The sequence below is a fragment of the Diceros bicornis genome, chromosome 2 (genome assembly GCF_020826845.1).
Source record: "Diceros bicornis minor isolate mBicDic1 chromosome 2, mDicBic1.mat.cur, whole genome shotgun sequence".
Classification (NCBI taxonomy): Eukaryota; Metazoa; Chordata; class Mammalia; order Perissodactyla; family Rhinocerotidae; genus Diceros; species Diceros bicornis.
The window spans coordinates 36,911,908-36,937,881 of record NC_080741.1 but is presented as its reverse complement, the minus strand read 5'-3'; the positions used below and the strand labels follow the sequence as shown (position 1 = coordinate 36,937,881).

The following is a 25,974-nucleotide window of genomic DNA, read 5'->3' as shown; positions in this document are numbered from 1 at the left end:
GGGTACTGCCCATGCTGTTCCCTCTGCCTGAAATGCTTTTCCTTGAGACCTGCTTCCCTAAGGTTTCTGCTCTGCTGTCACCTTCTTGGTGAGGCCTTCCCTGAGCCCCCTATTTAAATCTGCAGCCTCATCTCCAGGCTTCCTTACTCCCTTCTCTGCTTTATTTTTCTCCACAGCAATTATCACCCTTGATACCTTGTATATATTTATTCTTGTTTATTTGTTGTCTGTCTTTTCCTGTAGAATGTAGGCTCCATGAGGGCAGGGATTTTTTTCCTGTTATTCTGTGCAGTATCTCCAGTGCCCAGGTCAATGCCTAGCATGTAATAGGTGCTCAATAAACATTTATTAAAAGGATGAATGAAAGTAGACTCCCTCTGCTTTCTTCCATTTCCAACTCTGAGACTTATAACTGAGCATTGTCCTCAAATGGGATGGACGAAAGATTGTAAGACTTTCGAGATGCAAAAGTGTTGGGCAAACGCCACATTTCTGTACTCTACACTGTCTACCCAACTTATTTTTCAGTGGGTGCCAGAAATAGTGCAGGTCAGACCAGGTGTAGACCATCATGGGGTGTGGAGAAGTTTAGCCTTTGTCCTCACCATCTTTGCTGGATCAGGGGATGGGGAGAAAGGAGACTAAAATCTGGAAGAGCAGAAAGGCCACAGTAGGTTTTTAAAATTATCATCTTTTAGGAGTATTTTTCTTATTTAAAAAAATAACACTGACTTTCTGGAAAAAAAACAAACCATGGAAAACTGTCCTTCCAACCAAAATGGTGAGAAAGACAGGTATAAACATGGAGAAGGTAGGTGTGAAGATGGAGAAGGCAAGTGTGGACACAGGGAAGGCAGGTGTGAAGATGGGGAGGCAGGTATGAAGATGGGGAGGCAGATGTGGACACAGAGAAGGCAGGTGTGAAGATGGGGAGGCAGACGTAGACACTTGGAAGGCAGGTGTGAAGATGGGGAGGCAGTTGTAAAGATGGGGAGGGCAGGTGTGGACAAAGGGAAGCCTAGGTGTGTGGTCACGGGGAAGGCAGGTGTGAAGATGGGGAGGCAGGTGTGGTCATGGGAAAGGCAGGTGTGAAGATGGGGAAGCAGATGTGGTCGTGGGGAAGGCAGGCTCACCCCTTGTTATATGTAGTGAGAGACGGGGGCTTCCCTTTCACTTCACAGAGTAAAGAGAAGGCTTTGAGGTATCAACAACTTGGGCTTTTGGAAAAAGGAAGTCAAAGAATCTGTATTTCCTGAACATCGAGGGGAAGTTTCTTTGGCTCCCATGGACTAGCCGGTCTCCTCCAGCTCCAAGAGATCATCCACATATTCCACAACCTCTCCCTGTAAGAGACAACAGGATACCTCTGTTAAGTGGGCTACCTGACCTTAAAAGTGCTGTTGAGCAGAGACTGTTTCCAGGAGGCAACTGCCAGCTGCCTGCTTGGGCTAGAGCAGCCTTTCTTTCCTGCCCTTGGGCCCAGAAGACCTGACTTCTCCCTGGGAGGGGACCTGGCTTCTACTCCATGTGAACTTGGAGTCAAATGCTCTGTGACCCTCACAGATGGCCTGTATGAAGTGGGCAGTCCAGCTACCTTGAAAGACCCTGTTTAGTGCCCCCCTCTTCTGTGCATCCCTCGCCACACCCCTATTCCCCCTCCCATTAGCAGTTATCCCACAGGAACACTTTCTACCTGTTCCCTTTCTGCCTTGACCACTAGATCACCAGGACCTGGGCTATTTTTCAAAAACCAGGACCTGGATTATTTTTCTTTCTGAGAGCCTGTCACACAGAAGGTGCTCAGCGAACCTGCTCAAGGATGAATGAGTGAGTGTATGCATGCATATTGCTGGTGTGACTAAAACAGTCACTTCAATTAAAGAAGAGACTTAGGTACAGTGGGACCCAGAGTTACTGTTTCCTGCTGTGTGACTGCTATGACATGAAGAAGATGGTATTGTTTGCTTTTAGCTCACTAATAAGTGCCCAAGGCAATACCAATGAAAGAAACACATCCTCCTATATGGTCTGTTGTAGTGGAGGCTGTTGGTGCCTCACTCAGATCTACTTTCCAGTACACCCATCCCCCAGGTGTTGAGAGTGTTGGTTGCTAATGGCTGATAGCTGCTCCTTCCCTGGACAAGTGATCTTGGCCAAAAGTAGCAGCCCCACCAAGAAGTTTATACACCAACCCCTCCAGGCTGCCAACAACCAATGAGAGATTGATAAGGAGGACTACAAAAGGCATGATCTGTGGTACAATCATGCTCCAGAACTCCCCATGGGATCAGACTAAGCTTGATTCCAGCCAAGACCACATATTTGCATAGCTCCTTCCCCTGCCTTTCCTACCTGAGATCACTCCCTCAATAAATCACTCCAGCAAATTATAATCTATTTCTTTTAGACTCTCCGGAAGCAAACAACCATCATAACCTGAAACTTGAAGCATCTGTTTCAGCCTGCTTTATAAAGTTTCTGAAACTGTAATAGGTCTCTGCAAAATTTTTAACCAGTGTGCAAACTTTTGGGAGTTCTTACACACATTTCAACCCCAGAAAGATAATAAAGAAAAACACCACAAATATCAGTAGCTAAACTGTATTGATGGCTTGTTTCAAAGTAGCATTTTGTCCTTTGGAAATTTTAAAGATTAAACAGAGAATTTTATTGGTTATAGTTTATTCAAATTATTACTTGCCATAATTTGATATATAGTAAGAAAATAGCGCATTCTTTAGAAATTCTTTCACAGTTCTAAAGCCTTGATTAATAACCTAACTACTCTGGGACCTTCAACAGAGTTCTTTTATCTTGAGAGTGCCAAGTCCAAGAATCCTAGGAATTTTAAAGCCTGATCTGTTCACTGGATGATTACTCACCAGTTGTGTGACTTTGAGCAAGTCACTCTACCTTTCTGAGTTTGTTTCCTCATCTGTGATATGAGAGAGCTTTACAAATTTGCATAAAAGATCTCTTCTTGTTCTAGTATTTATGATTTTTTCTAAATATATTGTTCTTGTATATTAAAGCCCTCAAAGTATTCATAGCCAGGAATTCCACCTATGGGAATTTATCCTAAGGAAATGATCAGAGAATAGGTAACAGATTTAGTCACTGCTGTGTTATTTATAAAAACGAAAAGTTGGAAGCAGCCTAAATACCTGTAAAAAGAATTTTATTTAAAAAATCCATACAATGGGATATTAGTCATGAAAAAGTCATGTTTATAATGAACATTAACTAAAAAGGTTAACAAAAACCACAGGATCATCTCAATAGATGCAGAAAAAGCATTTGACAAAATTCAATACCACTTCATGATAAAAACATTCAACAAACTAGGAATAGAAGGAAAACTTCCTCGACCTGACAAAGGGCACCTACAAAAACCCATAGCTAACAACATACTTAACGCTGAAACAGAATGCTTCCTTCTAAGATTGGGAACAGACAAGGATGTCCACTCTCTCCATTTCTATTCAACATTGTATTGGAGGTTGTAGCCAGGGCATTAGCCAAGAAAAATAAATAAAAGACATCCAGATTGGAAAAGAAGAGGTAAAACTGCTGCTATTCATAGATAACATGATCTTGTACATAGAAACTCTTAAGGAATCTACAAAAAAACTATTAGAACTAATAAACATGTTCAACAAGTTTCCAGGATTATATTATTGATATACAAAAATCAATTGTATTTCTATACACCAGCAATGAACAATTGGAAAATAAAAATGAGAAAAATATTCCATTTGCAACAGCATCAAGAATAACAAAATTTGAGAAAACATTGTTGAAGGAAATTAAAGAAGACCTAAATAAGTTGAAAGACATCCCACATTCATTGATCAAAAGACTTAATATTGTTAAGATGTCATTACTACCCAAAGCGATCTTCAGATTCAGCACAATTCCTATCAAAAATCCCAGCTGCTTTTTGCAGAAATTGGCTAGCTGATCTTATAATTCATATGAAAATGCAAGTGACCCAGAATAGCCAAAACAATCTAGAAAAAGAAGAATGAAACTGGAAGACTCATACTTCCCAATTTCAAGACATACTACAAAGTTACAGTATTCGAGACAGTGTGGTACTGGCATAAGGATAAATCTAGATCAATGGAATAGAATTGAGAATCCAGAAATAAACCCTCACATTTATGGTCAATTGATTTCGTACAAGACTGCCAACATAATTCAATGGGGAAAGAAAGTCTTTGCAACAAATGGTGCTGAGACAACTGTACATCCACAGCAAAAGAATGAAATTGGACCCCTACCTCACATCATATGTAAAATTAACTCAAAACAGATTGTAAATCTAAATGTAAGTGTTAAAACTACAAAAATTCTAGACAAAAACATATGAGTAAATTTTCATGACCTTGGATTAGGCAACAGTTTCTTAGAAATGACACCAAAACACAAGGAACAAAAGAAAAAATAGATAAGTTGGATATCATCAAAATTTAAAACTTCCGTGCTTCCAGACACCATTAAGAAAGTGAAAAAGCAACCCAGAGATTGCGAGAAAATATTTGCAATTCATATATCTGACAGGAGACTTACAACCAGAATATATAAAGAACTTTTACAACTCAACAATAAAAAGACAAGTAACCCAATTAAAAAATGGGCAAAAGATTTGAATAGACTAAACATTTCTCCAAAGAAGATATACAAATGGCTAATAAGCATATGAAAAGATGCTCAACATCATTAGTAATTAGGGAAATGCAAATCAAAACCACAATGAGATACCACTTCACACCCACTAGGATGGCTATAATAAAAAAGATACAGCAAATTGGAACTCTCATCCGTTGCTGGGAATGGAAAATGGTGCAGCCACTTTGAAAAAGTTGACAGTTCCTCAACAAGTCAAACACAGAGTTACCATATGACCTAGGTATTCCACTCCTAGGTATATACCTAGGTATATACTCCTAGGTATAATAGAATTGAAAATTTTTGCACAAACAAAAATTTGTATACAAATGTTCATAGCATCATTATTTAAAATAGCCAGAAAGTAGAAACAACCCAAATGTCCATCAACCAAGGAATAAACAAAATGTGGTATATCCATACAGTGGAATATTATTCAGTAATAAAAAGAAATTTGTATATGTAACATGATGCATGTTTCAACATGGTTGAACCTTGAAAACATTATGCTCAGTGAAAGAAGCTAGTCACAAAGACCAAATACTGTTTGATTCCACTTATATGAAACATCCATAACAGGCAAATCCACAGACAGAAAGTAGATTAGTGGCTGCTAGGAGCTAGGGGCATGGGTGGAGGGTGGGTGGAGGGCAAGAAATGGGAAGTGACTACTAATAGGTTTGCGCTTTCTTTTTGGGGTGATGAAAATGTTCTAAAATTAGATAGTAGTGATGAATGCACAACTTTGTGAACATAGTAAGAACCAGTGAATTGTATACTTCAAAAAGAAGAAGTTTATGGTATGCAAATAATATCTCAATAAAGCTATTCTAGAAAGACTTAAAGGAAACTGCTTATATTACAATATTAAACGGAAAAGCCATGATATATGATTACAGTTGAGTTTATACTGAATATATATTGGAAAATGTGTAGAAAAAAATGGAAGCATATATACCAAAATATCAATAGTAGCTTGCCTCTGGATAATTATGAACTCAACCCCGCTCCCTTTTCCTAAATATATTTTTCTCCACTTTCCAAACCATAGCAGCCAACCTTGTTTGTATCAGGCCAGCATTCCTTCCTTGGCAGCATCTATGATCTTACCCCAGGCTCTGCTTCAAGGGAACCCAACCCAAGACACATGGCACGTGTATCACTTCCTAGTTATAAAGCACTTCCACATTCAACATAGTATTTCATTTTCCAACCCTGTGAGGTCAACATTATTAGTCCCATTTTATAGATAAAGGATTGAGGCTCAGGTAAGTTAAATGAATGCTAGTGATGGGTCCAGCCCATGCAAATTCATGCACAGAAAGCAAATTCCATGATGATGTCTTATTTAGAGGGGCTTCATCGAAAACTGGGGCAGTGGAAAGAGCAGACCAGGAGGCTCAGGGCCCCTGGGTCTGGCCTAGCAGCTCACAGAACTTTCCTGTCCCCTCAAGCTCCTCATCTATGAAGTGAGGGGTCAGAGCAGAACAAGCTCACTGCTATCTTCCAGCTCCAATGGCTGCCAAGACCCCAGCTATCTTAGAAAGCGTGTTCTGGTTTGTCCCAAATGCATCTCTCTAAATACAACCCCTAACGATGGCTTTTCTGTGACGAGGCTGCCCCACCACAAAATACTACTACATGAGCAGTGGAGTCTGGAAAAAAGGAGCCAGCTGAGTGAGAATCAGGAATTTCAAGCAATCTCAGAGAATGATGCAATGACTTACAGCAAGGAAAAAAAAGATAATTTCATAGAAAAATTGGGATGACAAGTTTCCAAGTACTTTCAGAGTACTAAGTAATTAAAAATTTACTGTGTTTTTATAAAGGTAAAAAATGATAGTTGCAGGGCTGGCCTGGTGGCATAGTGGTTAAGTCTGCATGCTCTGCTTCGGTGGCCCCGGCTTCGCAGGTTTGGATCCCAGGCATGAACCTACACCACTCATCAAGCCCTGCTATAGCAGCATCCCATATACAAAATAGAGGAAGATGGGCACAGATGTTAGCTCAGGGCCAGTCTTCCTCACACACACAAAAAATGATGGCTGGACGACTCCTGAGATGGATTCCTAGAGCATCAGTCCACACTCACTGTCAGGAAATGTGGCGCTTCAGCCTGGGTTTCCTAGAAAGCCCTTCTTGCCCATGCCAGTGCCCTGACTGTCATTAAAACACCCACAGAAACTCTATTTCTCAAGGTCTCCTTCTGTTTCTTATTTTAGGGACAACTCAGGCTTCCAGTGATTTTAGCAAAGATGTGAGTAATATTTTCTCTTAGGCAGACATGTGGTAAACGTGAAAACTTACCTCATCATCATCCATTATATTTTCCTTAGCAAAGTCATACAGCTCTTTCTGAAGTGTCGTCACGTTAAAGAACTGAACTGCTTCCTGTTCAGACACAAACAGAGAACAGTTTATATGACCAGTCGTTTCATGTTGGAACTGGAGGGGGTGGGGAACAGGGTATGGGATTTCTTTTGAGGGTGATGAAAATGTTTAAAATTAGATAGTGGCAACGGTTGTACAACTCTGTGAATATAGTAAAAGCACTGAATTGTGCATTTTAAAAGCATGAAATTTATTGTATATGAATTATATCTCAATTTGAAAAAAAAAGAGTAGCCAACCTCGAGTAAATGAGAGAAAGAGTGTGTGTGAGTGTGTGTGCACGTGTGTGTGTTACCAGGGGAGTTAAGTGTAAAGAAAGATGTACATATGGCAAACCAGGACAGCATATAGAAATCTCAATGAAAATACACGTTAAGGGCAAAGATCAGTTAAAAAAATCTCTTTAGAGGAATATATAATCCATGGAGTTCCCCGACAACTCACGTAAAGCTGAGTTTGTCCATCAAGGGAATTAAATGATGGTCCACCCATAAACGAGCCTGCCATGGAATTGTTAAAAAAAAATAATAAAGTAGGTGTATGGTGTGACATGGAAAATATTCATGATGAATTAGAAAGACAAAGCAAGTTTCAAAACAGTACGTAAAGTATGATCCTGTTTTCATAAAAATAAATATATGCTGTATATATGAGTAAATGTATAGCTATAAGGCAGTATGAGAAAGAGAAAGTACAGGCTTATGAGGGAATTTCACTTTCTAAGTAAAATATTTCTGTCATGTTTCATATCTGTAGAGTTTTTACTGATTTAGAAATAAGAATAAAGCAGTAAAAAGTTAAAAGACAAAAAAATCTATAGAAAACAATGAGTTTCCCTTCATTTCTGAAATAACTCTTTCCCTTCAGGCGCCAAGCAGTCTCCTGAAAGTGAGAAGGAAGAGGAGGAAAGAAAACATAATGCCTGGCGCACTGGCACGTACTGGCCTGGGCTGGAAATGCTCGTCCGTGAGGCCCCACTTGTCCTTGTGGTACTGATAATACACCAGGTTCTGCTGCATGACTTTGTCGTTGTGGTCAAAGAGCAGGTAGCTGACCGCACAGGGGGCTGCGTTCTTCAGGTCATTCACTGGGGTCAGGGAGAAAAGAGGAACAGGAAATCAGTGAACGATACCCTGCAATTCCTCTCACCAGCCACCCGCCTTGAAGTGCAGCTTCCTAAAGGAAAAGGTCATGCACACGCCCCTTCCCTGCAGCCCTTCCTTCAGAAAGCCTGCGACCGACCAGAATCCTCCCTGGGTGCGGGGCTCACAGACTGGGTCTCCGTGGCAGCCTGGAGGCCAGTTTTGAAACATGGAAGTTCCTAGTTAGGCAGATGCCTTTGCAGAAATGCCTACAACACACTACCTTAGGCTCTGGTGACGTGAGCTGGTCTCACATCCCTGGAGCCTGAGAAGGCTGGGTTCTAAGGCCTGGGCTATCATGGGGCTGAGGGAGCTGGGAGGATGTGCTCAGCAAATGAGGCCCCCATTGGGGGCCCACAGTGCCTGGGTCCCATCCAGGTGGGACCACAATCCCCAGATCCAGGCAGGCCCTCCTACAGCTAAACCAAACCTAGAAAACCCAAAGGATGGTGGACCCTCCGGGCTGGAAAAGATCTGAAAAGTCACCTGGTCCTGTCATCTCCTGGAGGTGGGTTACCCACCTCCAGCCTCCCTCCTTAGAGTTGCCCCACCTACAACAGCATCTTCAGCATAGGGTTTTTACAGGGGGCGAAGTGGTGAGATACAAGCCCCTGGGTATTTATTCTGTCACATTCTACTCCAATTTACAACCCAGGAACACTACCTTTGCTATAGCTCTGATTGGCCAGAGTAACCAAAGCTTCAGTATGAATAAATTCTGCCACCCAGTGGCTGTTTCCTGTAACGACAACTTTAAAACCAGCACTTAACGGGGAATTATTATTCACAAGGCCTGCCAGGCTGGGAAAGGGTTCAAGTGGAAATAACACCACCTGCCCTCAAGAAATTTAGTGTAGTAGGTAATCTAGAAAGAGTTCAAAACAGGGCAGACTTTCAGGAAACCAATTTCAGAAAGTAAATTTTACTAATACTGTTTACCTATAACCCAGAAAGCAAAAATTTCCTAGGGAACAGCAGGAAAATCTAGAAGTTTTTGTTCACCAGTGTTCCTAAGTCTTTGCCACAGTTTCCGATATGCGGGGCGACTTTCAGAGCACGTGAGGATTCCAGAAGATCAGTGAGCTGCCAGAGCCTGGGTGTATCTGGAACACTGCTAAACGCCTTGTTGTGTACACAGAACCAAGCCCCGCTCAGAGGGCTGGAAGACCTGACAGATTCCTCCTCGTGTTTCAAAGTCCAACACGGAGGTAGGTCAGTGACGTGCCAGCACAGATTTTCATGAAACCGGAATAAAAGCACTAGCCTACGTTTTCATCCACCAGAAAATCTTTAAACTGTGAACCCAAGATTAGCAAAGTGTTGATAAAAGTTGAAGCTGGGTGCTGGGCACGCTACAGTTCATTATCCCATCCTCTCTACTCTAATGCATATTTTAAAATTTCCAGAGTAAATTTTTTTTTAAAAACACATATATAATTTTTCATAATTCTCATTAAAACAGGGCTCTTCCAAGTATGGATGAATATAAGCAAACAGTTAACACTGGGGTGGGGGTAGGGGAGGTGGGGGAGATGGGAATGGATGGTTTGCTCTGGATGTTTCTCTGTACATCTCTGAGATGTTTGGTTTGCCACAAGAAGCCTGTACTACAAGCCTTTTTGAAAGAAAGCACTAATCAGTCACTTATATTAAAAAATAGAGCTCTTCATTAGCAAAAACACTACCTAGTAGAAACTGTTCCCTCAACACTAGAATGCAGTCAACAAATATTTCCTGGGGACCTACTACGAGCTCAGTGCTGTCTCACATGAAAGCATGTTCATACATTATAGAGAACAAGGCTCTTGTCCTTCATGCTAAATCATCCTTTACCAACAGCTGGTGCCAGGGTTACAGTGGCAAATAAGACCTCATCCCTGCCCTCCGTGCAAGGGGACTTCTGGGAAGGACATCTGTTTAAGACACACCTTGCCCTCCCATTAATCCTGGAAAGGTCCCAGCCAAGGGAAGCAAAGCTTTTCATTGCATCCTCAGATGAGGTTCAGGCTGAGAGAGGTGAGTCACCTTATTCGGGAAGACCTGGTGGAAATGACTGCTTCAGAGGAACAATCTTGATTCGAAGCAAAAATTAAATATATCATATGAATATAAATATAAATAGATACATACATATATATGCTTTCTTTTTTCCTTTTTTAACCTTCAGAAGGCAAGGCTTTCACTGCGTCCTGAAGAGGACAGGAGGTGGGATAAAAAGCTAAGTAGCTGTTGGGCACAGGGAACCCAACAGAGAATAAAATGGCCGTAGCAAGGAGGGAGGGCTATGGAAGCCAAGGTCACCTGTCACTCTTCCCAGGACATCCCTGAATCCCCGGGACCAGCTGCTCCTGAGTTTGAAGGGTGGCCTAGGGGAATCTACCAGACCCCTGCCACAGGACCCAGGCATTTCATCAGTAGGGCAGAGTAGCTCCTGCTGCAACTGTCCCTAATAATCCTCCTGTGCTTGTAACTCCCGTCCCTAATAACTGCCAAGGCACACGCTGCTCAAACAAGTGGCACTCAGTTACAGGGAGAGGAGGAAAAGCCAAAAAAAAAACAGGCTCTGAAGTCTGAACTCTGAACTATTTCCTCTCTTGCATTCGTTTCCCTTTGTCCAGTTTGGAATGTTCTGATTGATAAACTTCATTTTCAGGCCGAGGGAGGACCAACTGGAATGAAACTCTAATAGTCTGAAAAATAAGGCTGACGACAGGGAGGAAAGGAAATAATGATAAAAAGAACAAACATTTATATAGAATTTGCTCTGTGCCAATGTGTGAACACAGTAAGCATTCCATCTCCATCAACTCACTTAGTCCTCATGACAATCTCATGAGGTTAGTACTATTATCTCCACTTTACAGATGAGGAAACTGAGACACAGAGAAGTCAGTAAGTGATGAAGCTGGAATTTGATCCAGGCAGTCTGGCTCCAGGGTCTGTGCCCTGAATCATCAGGTCATGCTGCCTTTTCATGCAACGCACAGCACGAGGCCTGTCAACTCAACCTTGATATATTCTCTTAACAACCATAGGAAAGGGTTGTTACCCCCGTTTTACAGATGGGGAAGCTGAGTCTCAGAAGGATTAAGTACCTTGCCCAGGATCTTGCGGAAGATAATTACTTACACTTATAATAAGCAAACTGCAAATAATGATACATGGTAGCCACAAATTTCTCCACTGGATAGCCTCCTATAACTGGGGTGAGGTTCTCTTCACACTGTATTTTGCATTCCAGAACTTCTACATAATGATCTGAAAGAACACACACAAATTTTCAGAGTAGTGCATTCATTACCTTTTTAATACCACTTGTGCCCCACCCCCCAAATGATAAAGGTAAAAATGATAAATGATGAAGGTAAAATATTTACAATACTTATGATAAAGGGTTAAAATCTTTAGTATATAAAGTTCCTTAAAATCAATAAGAAAAAGACAAACACCCAATATAAAAATGGCTAAAGGATGTTAACAGAAAAGAAATGATAAAGATGGCTAATAAACATTGTGAAAAGATGCTAAACCTCATTTGTAATTAAGATATACAATCCCACCTAAAATAATTTAAACTGTTAAACTGGCAAAATTTTAAAAATTTGATAATACTCAGTGTTAGGGAGAGAATGGTGAGACTTACACTCTCATATTCTGTTGGTAGAAGCAAAACAGGAACAAATTTTTTGGAGAGCGATTTGGCAAAATTTATCAAAGATGAAAATACACATATCCTCTGACTCAGCAGTCTACTTCTGGGAAATTTTCTTTAGACAGAGGCATATATAAGCACTGTTTGTAACAGGAAACAAATTTGGAAATAACCTAAATGCCAATCAATAGGATGGTGATTAATAAATTACGGTATATACAAACAATAGAATCTATACAGCCTTTAAAAGAGAATAGGTGGACCTAAATATAATAAGAAGAAAGATGTCAAAGACTACATTTCCCAGCCTCCCTTGCACTTGGGTGGGGGCCATATGACTAGTTATGCCAATGAGATGTGGATTGCAGCAACTAATGAATGCTACTTCTGGGCCTGGTCCCTAAAAACCTCCCAGTGATCCTTGGCCCCCTCCCTTTTCTCCCTTCATGCAGCTAGAAGCAAAAGACTCCAGGATGATGGTATGTATTTTGTTGGCAAGACTGTGGAAGAATAGGCACTCTCATACATTGCTGATAGGAATACAAAATGGTAACTTAAAATACTAAGTAATTTACAGAAACATTTACTCTTTGAACTATCAATTCCACTTATGTTGACTTTGAAAGCACACCTCTATACTCAGGAAAAAAAAAAGCCTAAAATTTCCCATTGCAGTATTACACGTAAGAGCAAAAGACTGGAACAACCCAAAAGTCCATCAGATAGTTGAATAAACCGTAGTACGTCACTCCCCTGAACCCCTCAATAGAGGACTCGGCAGCAATAAAGAAGAATAACACAATCTCTGTGTACTACTTAGGATATAGTGTTAAGTGGAAAAAGCAAAGAACAGAACAGTGTATAAAGTATGGTACTTATTCTGTATGAAAGAAGCAGATATAAAAATAAGGGGAAAATAGATCTGTATATACACAAACTTTATAGAAAAAAATGATTAAAAAAAGAGATTTGGGCAAGAATCCTCAATAGATGCTAAATCAGTAGAGCAGGGGTGAGGAGACACAGAGTTTGATGCACAGCAAGTTATAGCTCTCCACAAATTATTTAGTAATCTCAAAAGTAGTAATTATATTGTGGAGAAACTAGAAACCGGAAAGAACCTTAACCAAATGCTTAAAAATTAACATCACCAATAAGGGGCAAACAGACACCATGCACATCGGGATGTGATACCCTGAGAAGGACACTTCTGTAATGTTCCAGCCAAAAATGCAGTCTGAATGTAACTGTAAGGACACGTCATAGAAACTCAAAATGAAGAATAGTCTATAAGTAATTGGCCCTTATTCTTCAAAAATATGAATGGCATAAAAAGACAAGGGAAGGCCAAGGAACCATTCCAGATTAAAAAACACTAAAGAAACAAATAAACAGGAAACATGATCCTGGACTGGATATTGTACCAAGAAAAAAAAGTTGCTAGAAAGGACACTATTGGTACAATTGACAAAATTGGAATATGGACTGTAGACTGGATAAAAATGTTGTATCAATATTAAATTGCCTGAATTTAATAACTATACTGTGGATATGTAAAGATTATTACTGTTCTTAGGAAATATACTGAAGTATTATGGGGTAGAGGGTCATGATGTATGCAACCTACTCTCAAATGATTCTGAAATAAAAATAATTATACACACAAAGGGAGAGAGTGATAAAGTAAACATGGCACAATCAATGTTAAATATTGGTGAATCTGGGTAAGGAGTGTATGCAAGTTCTTTGTACTGTTCTTGAAACTTTTCTATAGGTTTGAAATTATGTACAAATAAAAACTAAAAAAATCCCTAAATATCTATCTATAAAGAGATAGAGATACAGATATAGATATATATCTTAGGTATATCAAAGAAGGAGTTACCTTTGCTTATTTTTGTCAAAAAGAAAAAAAAAACTTTTAGAAGTATAAGCCAGAAGCTAATAAAAATGGTTACCTTTGGAGATGAGTAAAATGCGTAGAAGAGATATGGATGGAAGCAAGATCTCCTTCTAGCTGCCTGCAACTCCTTCCTCCCCTTCAGCCTAGGAGATAACAACCCGCTACAAGCAGCCCCAGGGTACCGTATTGTCCCTGGGGTTCCCCTTCACCCACACGTCTGTAAATAACCCCTTCGTAAATAAATCCTTCTTGAACTACCCTGACAAATGTGTGCCATCTATTTTCGGTCAGGACCCTGACATACAGAAGAAGACATTTTTCACAGTATACCCTTTTGTGTCTCACATTTTATACTATGTGCATATATTACCTTTTCAAAAATAAAAGTTTGAGATTAAGTGTAATGTACCCCATGAGGTGGGACACTATTTGATTGGAGTTAAGAGGTAAGTCTCTGCAGTCAAAACACCTGGGTTCATACCCCAGCCCTTCCCCTGAGGACAATGAGCACAGTACTTAATCTCTCTGTGCCTCAGCTTTCCCAGCTGTAAAATGAGAGAATGCTAGCACCTTCCTCACAGGGTTGCAAAATTGAGATAACACACATAAAGAACATAGAAAGGGGCCTGGCATCTAGTTAGAGCTTAATAAATGTTACCTTTTCTAATAACTATTTTTTATCTGTAGTCAAAACACTGCAGCTCCAAGTAAGCACCCTTTTTGCACCCCAACCACTATTCTGAGTATAAAGAGTACTTCCTGACACTCTAGGCATGAAGGGAGGCTGGAAGGAATGACCCCTCACCAGCAGAAGAACACTGCTTAACAGATGCTCTGTGAGGTCCAGGTGGGAGAACCAGCAGCTGCCAACATCACAAAGAGAGAGACAACCAGGCGTTCTGAGCCTCCTAATAGGAAAACTCAGCACCAACTAGGAAGTGGTCTTGTCCCCCAACTCCCACCAAAAAAAAAAACAAAGCTGGGCCTGATCAAGCCTCTATATCCAATAACCAATGTATAAGAAGTACAGAAGACAGAGGACCACAGGGATACCATCAGCAAAATCCAGATCTTGGGAATCTCTATAGGGCAAACGATCCAGTTTTTTCAAAAGCAAGTAAGAAAAAAAGATATGGAGGAGGGATCTATAGATTAAAAGAGATTTAGGGCCGGCCCCGTGGCTTAGCGGTTAAGTGCGCGCGCTCCACTGCTGGCAGCCCGGGTTCGGATCTCGGGCGTGCACCGCTTCTCCGGCCATGCTGAGGCCGCGTCCCACATACAGCAACTAGAAGGATGTGCAACTATGACGTACAACTATCTACTGGGGCTTTGGAGAAAAACAAGGAGGAGGATTGGCAATAGATGTTAGCTCAGAGCCAGTCTTCCTCAGCAAAAACAGGAGGATTAGCATGGATGTTAGCTTAGGGCTGATCTTCCTCACAAAAAAAAAATAATAAAAAATAAAAGAGATTTAAAAGACAACCGCTTTGCTACAATATGGATGAACCTTGAGGATATCATGCTAAGTGAAATAAGCCAATCACAAAAGGACAAATATGTACAATTCCACTTAAATGTGATACCTAGAGTAATCAAATTCATAGAGACACAAAGTAGAGTTGTCAGGGGCTGGGGGGAAGGATGGGGATTTAATGTTTAACGAGTATAGAGTTTCAGTTTAGGAAGATGAAAAAGTTCTGGAGATGGATAGTGGTGATGGTTGCACAACAATGTAAATGTACTTAATGCCACAGGACTGTACACTTAACGATGGTTAAAATAGTAACATTTTATGTTATGTATATTCTACCACAATAAACATTTAAAAAGATAACCAAGTGCAATTTGTGGACATTATTTGGATCCTGATTCAAACAAACTGTAAACTAAAGATAAACACACATATTTATAACATTTCTGAGAAGACTGGGACACTGTCTGGATATTTGATGATGAGATTAAGGAAATGTGGTTAAAATTCTTTTAGGTGTAATAGTGTGGTGGTTTATGTTGAAAAAAGTTCTTATCTTTCAGAGGTAGATACTGAAATATTACAAATGAAGTGATAAAGCATCTGGCATTTGCATCAAAATAACATGAGAGCAGGGAAGTAGGTGGGAATTAGATGAAGCCCAAGTGGCTTTGAGTTGACAATTGTGAAAATTGGTCATGGGTACATGGCGGTTTGTTATACTCTTCTCTCTATTTTTTGTATATGTTTGAAATTTTCTACAATAAAAAGGTTTTGTTAAGAAAATAATAAGGTACTCTGTGAAAAAAGAGATTCATGAACAAAAAATAATAAAAAACCCTGGATTCAATAACTTCAAAGAGCTGTCATTCAGCAGAATTTCTATGACCCTATAACCATTAAAGTGCATGGTGACTTTCCAAGAGGCAGACAGCACTCAGCCCATTCTCAGACTTATTAGACCAGGGTACCCTTTCTGTGAGGTGCAGTTCTAGGATCAATGTTCCCAAACCACTTTGGGAAATCTGTTGGCTATCGCCCATTTTCTGGAGCGACACTGCCCACTAAAGGTTAAAGAGAGATCCTAGGGCAATATGGGCTGTCTATGGGTGGTGTTTTAAATTTTCTTACTTTCTTCATTCCTTCCTGTGTTTTCTGAACTTCCTATAATAAACATGCATTTTATGAATGCATGCAGAAAAAAAATTTTCCAAAAGTTACCTTAGTGACAACTACTTAAAGTTCATTATACTCTTCACTCTACCTTTATGTGCGTTGGAAAATTTCCCTAACCAAAGTTATCTCTGTAATGCGAGTCATGAGTTGCTCTTGGGCCCATTTTTATTTTTCCAAAATCCTGTGGGGAATCTGTAATCGGGCAGGGTTGATACGGTGGACCTCCTCTCCAGGCCTGTGCTTGAACACTGTACTCAAATATGTCTCCAGACGCCCCTGCCAAGTCGAGGGCTGATCTACGTAGGTGCTGGCCACCCCAGTTACCCAGTAATATTTAAGCTCAAAAGTTCTTCCGAGGCCACTGAAGTCACCAAGAAGGCAGGCAGATTCCACAAGGGCAGCTACGCCATTTATGTCTAGGATACAACCCACCACCAACCTGCTATGGAAAGATAGAAATCCTTGAAGTCTCTGATCTCCCTGGAGCCCTCGCAGGCTGCAAGACACTCATAAAAGGCTTTGAAGAAGTCGGGAAGGGCCAGCTCCATGTCTGTGATGGACGTTCTCCAGTTCTCGCCATTGTACGCCCGAACAGCTCGGATGAACAGGCTCTGGAAAGCAAGGAGAAGCCAGTGAAGCTCTGGACACGAAGGGAGATGAACTTGTCCTCCCAAAAGGAATCAGACCATCACAGAGCTCCACTCTCATTAGTTCTGAAGAAACCATGCTGATTTTTATTTAAATTAAAATTAATTAAATATGAAGCCAATCAGTGACTTACTTATATCTAGGTTTTCTACCCTGTGTACAATGGTACACTTCTCATTTCATTTAATTCAAAAAGTAGCAGGTGCTTCATAATAAAATCAAATTCAAATCAAGGAAAAAGGGAAAACCATAGTGACAGAAATCAGAGCAGTGGCTGCCAAGGGTCAGGGGTTGGGACAAAGACTTGACTACAAAGGGGCATGAGGGAACATCTGAGAGGAGATGAGAATATCCTATATCATGATTTTGTGGTAATGACACAACTGCGTACATTTGTTAAAACTCATCAAATTATACACTTAAAATTGGTAAATAAATTTTAAATAAATTATACCACAATAAAGCTGATTTTAAATTTGAATCAAGGAAAAGATACAAGCTTGAGAGCAAGTGTCAGACAGCTCCCCCCTAACAGTGAAGCATAAAATGAGAGTGCCATGCATCCCCACTAGTTACTGGGGAGGGTGGCCATGCGCCAGACAGTGGAAACTTCAAGGAATTTCTGCTAATTGTTGACTGGACCAGATAAAGGAGAAATAACTAGGGCTGAGGAAGCAGCTTGGTCTCATGAGAAATAAGAGAGATCTTGGATACACGCAAAACCCTGCTAACGTGGAGGGGCCAGGACAGGCCTTGAAATAAGCATGGGACTCCCCAATTGGAGTTCCCTTTCAGCTGCTCCAGAATGGGGGTATCTGAGGGCCACCCTCTGAACCTGGAATTTTCACCAAGCTTAAGGTGTCAGGTAGAGAGGGTGGATCTCCCTAAACCTCCTGGGCAGGCAGCATCCCCTGGAAATAAGACAGGCAGAGAACTGAAGGGGCCTTGGCTGGAGACTGGGGAAATGAGAGGCAACTATAGGCAGCTGACTCTGCAGAGGCGGCAGGGCAGCAGCAGCAAGAGGAAAGCCACACAGAGAGAGAGAGCCCCGTGGGCACACAGGAGGGCAGCCCCGCCACACCCAGTGAGACTCCAAAGAGGGAAAGAAGGGCCTTGCTGACTGGCAGTAAAGCACAGGGCACTGACCACATGCACTCAGCTCTGCTCCCCAAACCCCATGAAAACGACAGTGAGGAAAGTAAAAAGGCCTAAATCCTTTCTACAGGTGAATGGGAAAGAAGCAAGCAGCAGACAAGAGAATTCAACAACTTCTGGAAAGACAGAAAGCCAAATTATCACAGAGGAGGGTCCAGAAGGGAAATGAGCCACCTACCCGATTGGCACTTGCAGGAACTAGGGACCACGGAGGGCTGGTGCAAGGCACAGAATGGAAAGCAGGGCTGAAAGCCTGAACAGGACTGCTGGAGCCCTAGGTTCCCTCCCAGCACCCACCTGTCCCCTCAAGGGATCATACCTACCAAAGCCACTCCTCATCAGAGACTGGTGATTTATTCTAGAGACTCTATCCATAAAGGTTGAGGGTCAGGGAACTGGCAGAGCAGAGCGGGAGTTCAGGCATGGGGCTGAAAACCAGGAAGCAGGTAAGGTCTCTGACTCAGCTGTGAGGCCCCCATCCTTCTCCCCAGACTGGCTCTCAGATACCAGCAGACAAGCACGGACACCCCACCAGTCCTGCAGAAGTCTGGAGAATTCTTCCCTGGAAAACTGAAGGGCCGCCAGAAAAGAGACTTTGCACACTGTATTCGAGGGGCACCACCAGTGAAAAAGTGAGCTCACAGTCTGGTCACACTACAGGAAACCCTGTAGTCAGACCTTGGCGTCTAACAGCTCCCTATGGATACTTTCAATACATCCCTCTGTTCCCACCCTGCCCTACCTCCTTGGTACCCATGGCCCCAGTGGCCAGGCCCAGACAATAGTAAGTCTCAAAGGGGTTAGATTCTTCCTCTTATCGTCATCATTAATTCTCATCAGAACTCCGCCTTGTGAAGCATAGATTTAAGTAGCCTCTAATCTGTAAAGCCAGTCCTCCTAGCTCCTCTATTCCCTTTCCACCTTAACATGTACTGGGGGTGTGTGTGTGTGTATAAAAATGTATGTCTCCTAGTTTCATCAGAAATGGAGACTTATGTTTCTGTTCCTTGTGTTCTTGGTCATTTTTGGATGAATTCCAAGACACATCTTTATTCCACAATCTTAAAGCTGAACGATCAACCAATCATATTTCTAAAATAGAGGATTTAAAGGAAAAGTGGCTTTAAAAGCATCATGAAATGTAAAATCTCATTCTTAAATGGGTCAACTTTGTGCTAAAAAATCAATCATTTCTATTGTCATAATATTCATCAATGTCATAAAAAATTACTAGAGGTTCTTAGACGTCAATAGCTGTTCATTGAGACATCCTTCTTCAACAATTCACATTGCGGCTAACTGCTGTGTAAAAACCCAAATATACCTCGTATGACTTGGTTTCCAAGTCTTTAATGTAGTCCTCGGCATCAGGCAAGCTCTTGTAATATGCCATGTTTCTCTTCATCATTTCGTCATCAGGATGCTTCAGTAGAAAGGTGTGAGCAGCCGCAATGGCTTTTGGAAGATTATTTGCCTAAAGTACAAAGAAGAAAGATAAGAGTTACTCAACGGATGGAGAAAGGGCGAAAGGGGTAAAGGTGTGTATGGTGATGGATGGCAACTAGACTTTTGGTGGTGAACATGATGCAGTCTATATAGAAGTTGAAATATAATAATCTACACCTGAAATTTATATACTGTTATAAACTAACGTGACCTCAATACAATTAAAAAAAAATTTTTTTTTTTAAAGAATTACTCAACGGATGATGAGCAGTGATTTTTGCAAAACAAGAATGTCTGTTCAGTCCTTGAAGTAACTTTGTGTTCCTACACAATGTCTCCAGTTAAGGGTTCAGTGACCTCCAGGGCCCATCAAGACCTGGACTCTCTTGCCCTCCAGCTTCCAATGGGGTTCGCCAATAGGAGTCCCCATAGGAGTCTGAAGGAAGGGAAGAGAGTAAGGTTAGGTTACTTAGTCTTCTGGGTCCCTCCGTGCACAGTCACCTTGGCCTGCTATTGTCCCTTAACCGAAGGTCACAGCTCCTCTCAATGTGGCCCTCTCTATACAGCCTCTCTCCTTCCAGGTTCCGGTAATTGCTCTCTCCTTTGCTGTTTTTGGCCTAGGGGTAGTCACACCCCACCATTACCAGCCTTTGTAAATAACCGCCTCATTAAATGTTTCTCCAATTACCCAATGTGACTATACCATGTCTTTTCTGCTGGAACTTTGACAAAAACATTAATACTTTCCCAAGTCTCTCACAGTACCTCTTGCTTCACAATCTCTATGACCCCCACCACGTCCTCACCTCCTCCTCCATCCACTCAGCAAACATTTGTCGAGAGCCTCCTAAACGCTAGGCACTGTTCTAGGAAGTGGGTCTGTAACAATGAGCAAAACAGGAAAGAAAATCCCTGCTTTCATGTACCGTGCATTCAAGTAAGTCTCCCCATCTCCCAGCAACCTCAATTAAGAGCCTCTCTTTTACGTGACGCCATGTTCTGTCTCCCTGCTTTTCACACTACTCTATAGTCTCAGCTAATGTGTCTATCTCCTCCTCTAGACTACGATCCTTGAAGGACCCAGCAGTGTCATTCATGTCTGCATTCCTGGTGCCTGGCACAGTTCCTGGGACAAGGCAGGACACAGTAAGTACCAGTGATTTGGACATGACATTATGACTACATAATATTTTCATAAAATTAACTCACATTTTCCTCTCTTCCCGCTTCCTCTTCTCCCCACTTAGGCGGCAGCCGGCTAATTCTGAGTTTCACTGCCTCAAGGGAGGTAGCTGTCTGGAGGCAGCTAGCTGCCGACATTTCCCATGTGACAAAAGCCCTAGGCTCTTGAGAGAATTTAGCAGGTGTGAGGAGAGGAGGAAACTGGGACAGGGAGCTGGGGGAAGAAGCTGACTGGCCTGGAGGAAGAAGAGGGAGAAAGAGGGAACCCCCAGGATACAAAAAAGTTATCCTTGAGGTCTGCAGGAGCAGCAAGGTCTGTGGCCCTGGAGCTTCAGGTCTGGCACCTTGTGGGCAGAGCCCAGGAGGGCAGAAGTCCTCACGGAGGAATGGTGTGCTGTGGGGGGGCCTCAAGAGGGCAGGCAGACAGGGATATGGACACCTCCCTGTGTGGACACATGCCACATGCCAACAACTGGAGGGCCCCCCACACTGATGTCTTGGGTCTGCCTGTCCCCTGGAATTATGGCACGACCTGGTGGGGGGAAGGGGAGGCACTTGAACACGTGCGCAGAGACTCCTTCAGCCAATCCAGAGGGACACTCAGAGGCAGGAATTAAGGAATTGGATTTGGAGAGAGAAAATAAAGGGATATTTGGTGCACTCTGGATTTCTGAGAATCAAAGGATAGCACATATCTCTAGGAAATTGCCCCAGAATTGGAGCCAAGTCACTTGGAGACGATGGGGTGGCTGTATTGGAGAAGTGGTGCCTGGTGATGAGGGCAGACTCCCAGATGTCAACGCTGACATTCTGAGAATGCCCGTCAGTGGCCTGTGGTGGGACTGCCTTTGAAAGAATTCTACAGAAAACTTTACACTCCTGACCGGAAAAAGGCCAGTCTGGCAGCTAGAAGGAAGGGTGGAGGTATGAATGCAGCCCTTTTAAAGCATTTGCCAATGAAATTAGATTCTGTAATTCTCAAAAGAGCACTTAGAAAGACGGGCACAGAGTGGGATTTTTAAGGCCACTAACTCAAGACCTGAGTTTTACAAAATGCAACCCCTTCCTGAGGAGGAAAGGGTGATTTTATTCACTTCAACTCAGGCTCTGCTGGCTGGAACACGGGGCTGCATTTTGGCAGCTAAACCTCTGAGAGACCTAGGCAGGTTTTGGAGAAGGTAGGTGGGAGCAGCTACCCTGCCATCGGTTCCTGGAGACAGCCACCTGCCTGAGAGGACCCCAGCTATCTGCTCTACGAGCCACCCCTATATTGGCCTCGATGTGGTGGCAGGCCCTGTGGTTCGGGGGAGAACAGAGTCCCTGTCCAGGCAAAGGGTGGGGTAAGAGTGCCTGCGGGGTGGCCAGCTCTGTCCACTCAGAGTTCAAAGTCATTTGATAAAGCGCTGGGGCCCACTTTTTCCTTGGCCTGGGGGGAAGATAAGCATTTCATGGAGATGGCAGCCACGGAGAGAACCCACAGCTAGTGACATGGGCCTAAGGTAGGCTGGGGACATGAGACCTATGGTGGGCTTGAGGGCTACACACCAGGAGCACAGCCCCTTCTCTACAAGATCACATGTCCAGATCTCCTCACCTAGCTCGGACAGTCTGAACCCACCATCCTTATCTGCATGTTCAACTCAGGCATTTGTCCTTAATCACCAGAGGCCTGCAGATCAGAACGGCTGGGTAACATCCACCCACATCCTGCTACAGCACACAGAACCATCTATCTCCAGCATCTGCCTCCAGCCTTCAGGTGCCAGGGAGAATGCATGTGCCTCTCACCAAGCATTTTCTCTCCATCCAGAAACAGAGTTTGAAAATATAAACATAGTTAAAAACAAAACAAAAAACCCATACAATATTACCACCTAAAATCACTTTTTCATTGATTTTTCAGTTGAAGCAATTAAGTGAAGATTCTGGTTTATTAATAAAATTCTTAACTTTTTCCTGCCCTATAACAGATCTCCAAATACTAAGACAGATGGTATTCTACTGCCTTTTAAGTAATTGATTGTTACAAGACCTATAAAGGGTTTTGAAGAGAAGCTATGAACCTCCTAACCTTTGAGGATGCCATGATGAAGGAGAAAATCCATACCACATTGAGTAAAATGCTCTCCCTCTCTTCCTTCTATCACTTGTTTCAAATTCATCTGTATATTTTAAAAAAGCAGAGCTTCCATTATTTCCCAGGTTTAAAAATAAAACGTTTGTTCCTTGATTATGTGACTCAAATTTGGTTCAGACTATATTTGCCAAAAGCTATACAAAAAAGAGAGAGAATTAAACAAGTCATTTTTAGCTTAAAAAATAGTGCTTGTATGAGCCAGCTATCATTTTTCAGTGTCCTGGAAATTTATTAATCTTATCCCCCGTTCTATTTTAAAACTGTTTTTTTATTGCCAGGACAAACATTCACAAAACTGATACTTTGTGTAAAACAGGAACTAAGCATAGAAATAACCCAGCTTTTCTGCTATTTGCGGTCTTGTGCTATTTTATTGCTCATATGAATGCAACATACACGTGGCTCTGTCTCAGAGGAAATATGAAAAACAGATCTTGCAGCCCAAGACTCAAAGCAAAGTTTAAAAAAAAAAACACAACCAACTTCTACCTCCAGAGTGTGAGATATGCTGTGAATCTATTTTTGTAGTCATTAAAATAAATGCAATATATTCCTTCAAAAATCATTTTCAATTAGATAAAGTAGAAACTAGACTTTGAGAGGGCTCTCTTGGCAAACCCGGTGAAGATCCTCAAAGGTCCTTTATCCAGTAACAGGGAATTGAGCCCATTCTTAAGACTTGTGGGTCCCCAGAGTAAGGACTCACAGGATAGAGAACCGCAATTTGTGGCTATTTTTAGCCAGCAATCACAGACATAATTTAAGCAGCCACAAAAAGGAGGAAGACAACTGTGTTACATTCTAGATGAAGGAGAGAGAGCGGAGAGCGCCAACCCTGAGGAAGCACAGACGCACAAGTTCCGCTCCCCTAGGCAGGGATGTGTCCAACCAACAGTCCCGGCCCTATCCTGGCCTCAACTTCCTCCTCTAGCCGGGTCCTCGCGTCCTCTTCTGCTCTATTATTTAAAGTCACCACTCGAGAAAAGCGGATTTTAATGCTATATACAGAAAAAAGGAGTCGGTCTTCAAATAACAGGTAACATTTATCAGGCACTTTGTTGGTTGCCAGACGTACGTGCTAGACGTACGTATGTACGTATTCTCTGCCTCAGAACAAGGCTTCCAGAAAAGTATTTTCATCTCTCTTTAATATGAAGAGGAAGGGGCAGGATTTGGGGGCGTCCTGTGGCAGGGTTGGGTAGGAGAGCCGGGTCCAGATAGGGCGGTGGAACACGGCGCAGGCCGGGGGGCGTGGCCACAGCCCAGGGGCGGGGCCCTTGGAGGGGCGGGGCCGGGGACGCGAGACCGAGCGGACTTGCCTTGAAGTAGGCGAACTGCAGAAACTTGTAGGGCTCTCGGCGCTGGAAGTCGGCCAGCACTTCGCGGCTGGGCTGCGACTGGCGGAAGGCAGGCAGGCCCTGCTTGCAGCGCTTGAGGCAGTGCGCGCGGCGCAGCAGGCCCCCGAAGAGGCGCAGCTCGGGGTAGCGGGCGAGGCCGGCGGCGGGCTCGGGCTGGGGCGCCGCGCTGCAGTTGCGGTGGCAGAAGGCCTCACTGTCGCGCAGCAGGCGGTGCAGCCGCAGGCTGATCTCCAGGTAGCCCACGCTCTCCGCCCAGTGCTCGCCGCTGTACTGGTCCAGCGCGTGCCGGTAGGCCGACTCGAGCGGCATCAGCTCGTCCCGCGGGAAGCTGCGGAAGCTGTAGCGCTCGTACTGGGCGCGCCCGGAGCGCAGCGCACAGCCCGCGCACAGCAGCGCCAGCAGCGCCGCGGCCGCCCCGCGCCCCGGCTCCATCGCGCCCGGCGGAAGGAAGGAAGGAAGGAAGGGAGTGAGTGAGGAGGGAAGGAAGGAGGAGGACGGCGCGACGCGGCGGGCCGAAAGCCTGGGAGGCGGGGACGCCAGCCTCCGGCCCGCCCCGTCCGGCCGTCGCTCCCCACCCAGCCAGGGGAAGTGGACGAAGCTGCCGGTGCGCGGAGAGTACCGTGGGGAAGGCGCGCAGCCCTCTGGTTCCTGCACCGTCTAACCCGTGCTCCGGGGCTCCACTGTTCATTGGTTTGGAGAGGGCCGTCTGGAAGCCAGGCGCGGCCCTAATGGATCCTAGGTTACCGGTAAACTTTATAATCACTTGGAGGACTTGTGAAAACGCAGATTCCTGGGCCGGGGCCATAGAGTTTCTGATTCAGCAAGTCTGGGGTGGGGTTCTGAGGATTTGCATTTCTAACCAACACCCTGGTGAGGCTGATGCTTCCGGTCCAAGGCCTACACTTTGATAGCCCTGCTGACCACCTTACCTAAGAATGTCCATGGCGCGTTGTAAACGGTTTAGCTAGCCAGGTTGAAGATGCACACACCTTATGACTCTGCGATTCCATTCTTCAGAATGTACCCAGAAACTTGTATGTGTGCATCAAAAGCTATAGATGGAATGTTAAAAGCAGCACTTTAAAAAAATTCTTTGCATTTTTTATTTTGAAATCATTTACAGAAATGTTGCAAGTATAGTACAAAGAACTCCTATATACCTTTTTTCATCGAGCTTCACAAATTGCTAACCTTGTGCCACATTTCCTTTCTTTACATTCATCTGTGTTTTTTGCCCCTTAATCTATTAGTAGGTGTGTCCTAAGAATGAAACTATAGACAATGATCAAATTCAGGAAATTTAACACTGAGAGAAGACTTTAATCTGCATTCCCTATTCCATTTTTGTCGACTGTACCAATAATGTCTTCTGTAGCACTTTTTCCCGTGGACAGGGTGCAGTCCAGGCTCATATACTGCATCTAGTTGTCACCTCTATTTAGTGTCGTCTAATCTGGACTTTTTCTTCAGTTTTCTTGTCACGCTGTTGACATTTTTGAAGAATACAGGCCAAAACAACGAGATGCCACTACACACCTATTAAAATGGCCAAAATCCAAAACACTGACAACACTAAATGCTGACAAAGATGTGGAGCAACAGGAACTCTCATTCGTTGCTGATGGGAATGCAAAATGGTGCA

General features: G+C 43.1%; 1 protein-coding gene across 1 annotated transcript; it reads right to left on the bottom strand.

The window, feature by feature from the left end:
- Nucleotides 1-327: 327 nt before the first annotated feature.
- Nucleotides 328-24,779, bottom strand: CRTAP (cartilage associated protein). The gene is made up of 7 exons (XM_058554689.1): nucleotides 24,294-24,779; nucleotides 19,534-19,683; nucleotides 16,846-17,017; nucleotides 11,334-11,462; nucleotides 8,004-8,149; nucleotides 6,979-7,062; nucleotides 328-1,343 (listed from the first exon to the last, which is right to left on the bottom strand). The coding sequence occupies exons 1-7, from the start codon at nucleotides 24,762-24,764 to the stop codon at nucleotides 1,290-1,292; spliced, it is 1,206 nt and encodes a 401-aa protein (XP_058410672.1). The 5' UTR covers nucleotides 24,765-24,779; the 3' UTR covers nucleotides 328-1,289.
- Between the last annotated feature and the right edge of the window lie 1,195 nt (nucleotides 24,780-25,974).

Bases quoted from the DNA above. Each gene is read 5' to 3' on its own strand.
- CRTAP (XM_058554689.1), bottom strand. From the start codon at position 24,764: ATGGAGCCGGGGCGCGGGGCGGCCGCGGCGCTGCTGGCGCTGCTGTGC. The intron at 17,018-19,533 runs GTATATTTGGGT...CTTGCTTTCCAG, and splicing joins TGGAAACCAAGTCATACGAG to AGCCTGTTCATCCGAGCTGT. The intron at 8,150-11,333 runs GTAAGTAATTAT...CCCTGACCCCAG, and splicing joins GCAGTTTGCTTATTATAAGT to TGAATGACCTGAAGAACGCA.